Here is a 6,450-nt window from a genome sequence, read left to right on the forward strand (position 1 = left end):
TTTTATCTTTAATCTGCTTTTCAAATATATTTGAAGTGTTCGCTGCTAATATGAGTTATGGGTTTAAAAAAAAAGGAGCAGCATGTTGTGCGTATTTAAAACAAAAACATCAGGTTCTACCGAGATTTGAACTCGGATCGCTGGATTCAGAGTCCAGAGTGCTAACCATTACACCATAGAACCACTAAGAGACGTAGTGGAAATATAGAATTATATTATTAACACAGCATTTGTCAATCGTTAACCAGATAAACTTACAAACGTAACAACATAATTCTTGTTTTGAATGGTTTTGATTGTAATGCCCATACATTCTGTTTAACAATGAAGCAATTTATGATACGACATAGACGCACACATAAAGTCTTTTTATTTAAAGTAAATGGCATTTAACGCCAAAGTTACATACTTAGTAAAGAATACAATGTATATAATTTTCTGAAATCTCAATATATATTTCTAGCTATTATGCTTGTCTACTATACAGTCTCCTTCTTCTTCTTCTTCTTCGTCACCGCAGGTTTAGTCCTCAAAGTTTTTTTGTCTTTGGCTTTTTGCTTTACTGACTTAGCCTTAGCTTGGGAAGACTTTGTTGTAGGTTTTGATGTTTTTTTTGATGAAGATAGAACTTCAGAATGTGGGCTCGTATCAGGGCAGGACTTGAAGACCTGGACATCTTTGAGCAAGTGACCTCTGAGGTCAGCTGGGTGTCCACATGTAGCCATCACTTCCAGACTTACGTTCTCCATCCACCTAAAAAACATCACAGGAAGTTTGTTCAGTGAAAAAGTCGGTTGATATGTCTTCCTCTTCTGTTTTTTTCCTGCCATCTCCAACATTCTTGGTATAACAACGTTTCTGTTCGAGTCAGTGTGAAGTTTAAAATCACCTGTATAGCGACGCTAGAGTGCAGTCACAACGTAAGGGATTTTCCTTCAGGTCCACAACCTCCAGATTTTTTAGGGGTCTCAGGTCAGGAAGTTCTTCCAGCTGGTTTCCTTTCAAGGTTAAAGCTCTAAGTGTTGGGCCAAGACCTGACAGAGCGTCCTTTGAAATCTGGCAAGTAAATATACAAAATAGTGACCAGTCAGAAGATTCCAAGAGAGAAAAAAAAAGTGCTGTGTATATTTAGCATAGCCGTCTAAACATGATGAAAATATGTCCTTGATATCCACCAATACTCATGTTTTTTAACCTGTTTGTGAGGTGTTTTCGGATGCTTGTTTCTCACTCAGTTTTACACACAAACATTGTAACTTAAGTGTGTTAAACAAAAAAGAATTCCATGATGTTTTTAAATGACAAAAATCTCAAGCAGTCCTGAATCTCACCTTCTTCATATCCATGTGGTCCATGTAGAGCCTTTTTAAACTTTGGGAAATGGGCTGAAAAGCATCAGAACCAACCACATCAATTGAGTTGTGAGATAAGTTGAGCTCCTCCAGATTTGGAGTTCTGGACAGAGCCTGCGTCGGTACATGAGTCAGCTGATTCGAAGCCAGGTGGAGGATCCCAAGGAAGGCTGAGTCCAAGGATCCATCAGCAATCGTGGTCAAGGTGTTGTTGGTCAGGTAAAGTTCTCTCAGATTAGAAGTGCTGGAGGACAGCAGGCCGCTCGGCTCCAGTTTAGAGATGTTGTTCCTCTCAAGATGAAGGACAAACAGGCTCGGCAGGAGACCCAGAGCTGAAACACACACGAACATGAGAATACATTAAGATGAATCAAATAATCGATTCAATCCTCAGACCCGAACCAGGAAATCGGGTCAGCTGGTTTCCCTCCAGGTGAAGGTACGTGAGCACGGGTGCTCCTGCGAACGCTTTGGCTTCTAGGAATGTCAGCTGGTTGTCAGACAGGTAGAGGTAGTACAAGTCTTTCATTCCCTGGAAGGCTCCACTTTCCAGTTCCTGGATGTTGCAGTTTTCCAGGTGGAGGGAGAGAACCTTGCCGGCGCCTGGGAAAGAGTTGGAGGGGAGGTAGTGGAAGGAGTTGCTCCGCAGGTCCAGCAGCTGAGTCTTGGAGGGAAAACCACGAGGGACTTTTGTGTGTCCGCGACCCTCGCAGGTGGCATGACTTCCTTCAGCCTGTGGGGCAGAACAAATGATGGCGACATTACACAACTACATTATATGACCACTGCCAAGGGGATTGCATTTTTTCTCTGCATCATTTAAAAAATATTGAATGGTTGAATGTTATATATAAAATGTTGAAATGTTCATTTTGTATAGAAATGCTGGTCCCTTGGTCCTGGAATTTTTTTATTTAATAATTATAATTTTAATAGTTATATATCTTTAAGGTTGAATAAATAAAAAGAAAATACAATTCTAAGCTTGGTACTCTTTTATATTGTCTGGTGGCAATTATTCACCCACATTTTCATTTTTATTTAAACAGATACAAATTAAAAATGTTTTTGAATTAAAAACATTTCATTTTGAATGTTTGGAGCTAGAATATCAAACTACATGTGTAAAGAAAAATAAATAAATTTGAAAACTTAATTTAATTACAAAATTATTATTAGTTATTAAAATAGCTTTTTAAATAAAAAAATCATTCAAACTTTCCATTTAGAATTTAAAAAACCCACTAAACTGAAGGAACAGCAAGAGAACTTTTCATGATCATTCATAATGTAACTCACATCACAGTCGCAGCGGTCCGGACACTTGATTTTGGGTTTTGCCGTTGGACTGGGAGTGCTGCTGACCTTGGCTCCGTCCTCCTCAGGCTCCTCCCCTCTGCTGCGGCAGCGCAGATTCAGAGCAGCGACCATGTTCAGAGGCTCATCCGACAGATGAGCAGGTCCAGAACACGTACCCAGCAGCCTCACGCGTCGGGTTCTGGCCCAGTTTTTTAGAGGACGAATGTAGCAGTTACAGTAGATCGGGTTACCTACAAAGTAGAGATTCAGAACGTGTCAGTGGAGTGGAGACATTTCCAGGGTCTCCACACCTACTGGACCAAATTATTACCGGTCAGGTTGAGGGTGGACAGCTGCTTTGGGCCAGAGAGTGGCTCCAGGTTTCGAAGCTGATTGTGACTAAGGTCCAGTACGGACAGGAGAGGGGCCCCAGATAGAGCCTGCTCAGACAGATCCTGGAGAGACATGTGGTCCAGGTTGAGGTGCGTGAGTTTGGGCATGGTGATGGATTCTTCTCCAAGGTAGATCATCGGGTTGTGGCTCAGTTCCAGACGAGTGACCTCACGCAGCCTAGAGAAGGAGAGGAGGTTCAGACGGCCAATCGGAGCCGAGCAGCAACAGTAGGTACTGCTTCACCTGTTCATGGCCTGGACTGGGAAGAACTGGAGCTCGTTGTGGTCCAGACTAAGACGAGTGAGTGAGAACAAGCTGGCGAACGCCTCTGGCGCCAAGTTGTTAATGGAGTTGTGGCTCAGGCGGAGCCACTTGATGTTTTGAAGACCCTGGGAAAGTTGGAGAAGCATTAAAACCATGCAGGAGTACGACAAGGCAGCCAGCGAAGCACCTGGAACACCATGTTGGGGATGTAGACCAGCTGATTGTGGGTCAGAGCCAGCATGTTTAAAAACCCAAGCTGCGTGAAAGCCCCCGGCTGGATCTCCTCCAGGCGGTTGTGGTCCAGATTGAGCTCCTTCAGAGACGAGAGGCCATCAAAGGACTCCTGGAGGGACACTGGAGGGTTAAGAAAAACCTTTGTGAGAGAGGTATTTGAAGCTTCACCTGGTAGAGAACGTCTATCTTGTTGTAGGCTAGATTGAGAGAGACGAGGCGGCCAAGCGTTCGGAAGGCACCTTCCTTCACCCTCAGGATGTTGCAGCGCTGCAGGTTCAGGTGAGTCAGGTAAGGGGTGTGCAAGAACGCCCCTCTGGGCAGCTGGACCAGTTTGTTGTTCTTCAGGTCCAGTTTCACAGTTATCTGTCGAAAAATATTTAATAATGGTAATTATTAACATTACAAACATGAACATAATGAGGATTTTAACGCCTTAAATGTACGACCAATGGTTAGTTAGAGTGAACCCTTTTTATTGTCCACAGAAGTTCACATGAGCCTATTGCCCTGAGTAGCTGGGATAGTATGGATGTATATAATATAATATAATTAATCTATAATTAATATAATTAATACTTTAATTATTATTTTTGAAATAATGTAATATAATAACTAAAATATTGACAGTTTGTTTTCATCGAATAATCTAATCGTTAATAATAAAAAATCGTTTTGGCGAGTACAATCGATTATCTTCGCACTCTTTTGGTATCATCTGTTGTTATACCAACATTTTTTAATGAATTTAAATGGCTACAAAAAAATTGTTATAATTGTAAAAAAGTTATTGAATTAAATTATCTATTAAAACAACTATTTAACCTTTCAATATAAAAAATGTTGAATGCAAATATATAGAAAATTATTTAATGTTTCAAAAAAACTATATCTCAATAAAACAATTCACAGTTTTAACATTTCAAATGTTATATTGACATTCATTAAAAAAATAATGAATATTATCATAAACAAGCAAATACTAAGTACATTCAGTGAAAAGTTGTAAAAATAAAATAAAAATAATTAATTCATAGTACTTTAGTAGTCATTTAAATTGACCCAACACACCACTGAATAATCAGTGTAGTATATCATTAATGCCATAGAAAGAGAAATGAATAAGGAAAAGCAATATAAATACATTTTAATGGAAAAAAACACAACATTTTAACTTCTTATTTACTGCACCCGAGATATTCCCTATAGAAAAACTTTTTCCAAAGGAAGGCTAAATAGATATTTTACATTAACACACATGCAACACTCATCAGCTTTGATTTAATTAAACTATAGATAATGTTCCTTGTGCTACATTTGCGTTAAAACATTTCATTCTTAAAGGTATATTTTATCTCATGACTTGTCATGTTGAGTTTATGGTCGGCCCCAAAGCTTCATTAGTTGACACCTTTCAAGGTAGAACTGGAAGAGGTTTCACGGATGCATGGGGTCAGGTTAAACTTCACGCAACTCTTTCAGGCTAAAAATCTTATGTTTAAACTCAGTCTGCTGTGAGGGTGGTTCTGCAGGATTCTTCATTTACTTTTGGTTGGTTCAAGTCCTCACCTCATCGATCGCTCGAGGAACCTGCGCCAGGTTCTTGCCGACACAAGAGACCGAAAGAGTCTTGCTATCGCAGCTGCAGACTGACGGACATTTGCCGGATTGCACCGGGAACACCATAAATGAGGGCAGCACCAGCATGAGCACAGAGAGGAGCCACATCTGTACATGAAGAGAGATGATGGAGAAATGACAAATGGTAATACAGGAAAACCAATTAGATAGATTATATGATGATCATAAAAACCTGCAAAGAATTCAACTCTACTTACTGTAATGGAGGGAATCTCTGTTCAAGCTGGTGACTCTACGACTGTGTCCGCTTGTGAAATCTGGTTCAGCAGAGCGCCAAACAAGACTTTGGTAAATTCTTCTGAGGTGACCCCTGCTCCTCCTCGCCCCACAATGCAAATTAACACGTGGGCTTCACATTTCTATGTAACCACAAAACACTGACACTGTGAGGGGACTTAAACTCTCATTTGACTCTCTTAAATGACAAATAAGTAACTAAAGAAATATAATTTCAGCACATAGGAGGCATGAATGTGGATTATTTTAGAATATATACACTTCTATTGAATAATGTTAATATTAGTGTATTTCCTGTCCATGTATCTACATTATTTGACTTAAAATAAGTTATACGAAGTCTTGATAAGAATCTGAAAATTTGATCGTCATGTGAACATACCTTTCTTACGATAAGTTTATAAAGTTTACTCCTATGTTTCCCTTCTTACCAGTTAAATAAATATTCAAATTAATTGAAAAATACTATTAAACAATCATTTTCTGAAAATAAGACTTGACTTAACTTTTCTTTTTAATCCATCTTGGGCTATATAACTTTTGTAAAAAAAATTAAAAAAAATTAAACTCTATAACTGACTGTACAAAAGCATTAAACATTTTACTAGTTTTGCGAATGTTGAAACCATGGAGGTATGTGTGTTTGCACGCGAGTAACCATGAATATGCATAAAAATAGTGAGCTTTGGTAAGACAGTTCTGACATCAGAACCCAACCAAACTATTGGATGGTAAAGATAAATCAATCTCAACCAAATTTTTTTCTGCCTACATAAGACACTGTGCTGTTCGTTTGAGCAAACATTACTTCCTGTACAGCTTGGAAGGCATGGCTTCTGGGAAAGTTTGAAGAAAAAAAAGTATTTTTTTCAAGATCACCTACCCCTCCTTTAATATGAAACACAGTACCATTAGCAGCAACAGACTACACGACAGAACGAAGATAATTAATACCATACATCTTTCAATATCCAGCAGAAACTAAATTGTCATTTAATCAATCTTTGAATTTCAAACGAACATACTCATCTTG

The 6,450-nt window shown here is 39.0% G+C and overlaps 1 protein-coding gene and 1 non-coding gene across 2 annotated transcripts; both read right to left on the minus strand.

The window, feature by feature from the left end:
- Positions 1-111: 111 nt before the first annotated feature.
- trnaq-cug (transfer RNA glutamine (anticodon CUG)) lies at positions 112-183 on the minus strand. The gene has a single exon. It is a non-coding gene; the product is annotated as a tRNA-Gln (tRNA).
- A 296-nt stretch (positions 184-479) lies between these two features.
- Positions 480-5,267, minus strand: chadla (chondroadherin-like a). The gene is made up of 10 exons (XM_087808390.1): positions 5,109-5,267; positions 3,711-3,905; positions 3,496-3,651; positions 3,288-3,433; positions 2,983-3,221; positions 2,652-2,902; positions 1,749-2,085; positions 1,332-1,684; positions 890-1,056; positions 480-753 (listed from the first exon to the last, which is right to left on the minus strand). The coding sequence occupies exons 1-10, from the start codon at positions 5,265-5,267 to the stop codon at positions 480-482; spliced, it is 2,277 nt and encodes a 758-aa protein (XP_087664516.1).
- Between the last annotated feature and the right edge of the window lie 1,183 nt (positions 5,268-6,450).

Source organism: Callionymus lyra, chromosome 15, assembly GCF_982586985.1.
Source record: "Callionymus lyra chromosome 15, fCalLyr1.hap1.1, whole genome shotgun sequence".
Lineage (NCBI taxonomy): Eukaryota > Metazoa > Chordata > Actinopteri > Syngnathiformes > Callionymidae > Callionymus > Callionymus lyra.

Coding starts and splice junctions, on each gene's coding strand:
- chadla (XM_087808390.1), bottom strand. CDS start 5,267: ATGTGGCTCCTCTCTGTGCTCATGCTGGTGCTGCCCTCATTTATGGTG. Junction 3,434..3,495: donor TCCCCAACATGGTGTTCCAG/GTGCTTCGCTGG, acceptor CAACTTTCCCAG/GGTCTTCAAAACATCAAGTG. Junction 2,903..2,982: donor GTCCACCCTCAACCTGACCG/GTAATAATTTGG, acceptor TCTACTTTGTAG/GTAACCCGATCTACTGTAAC.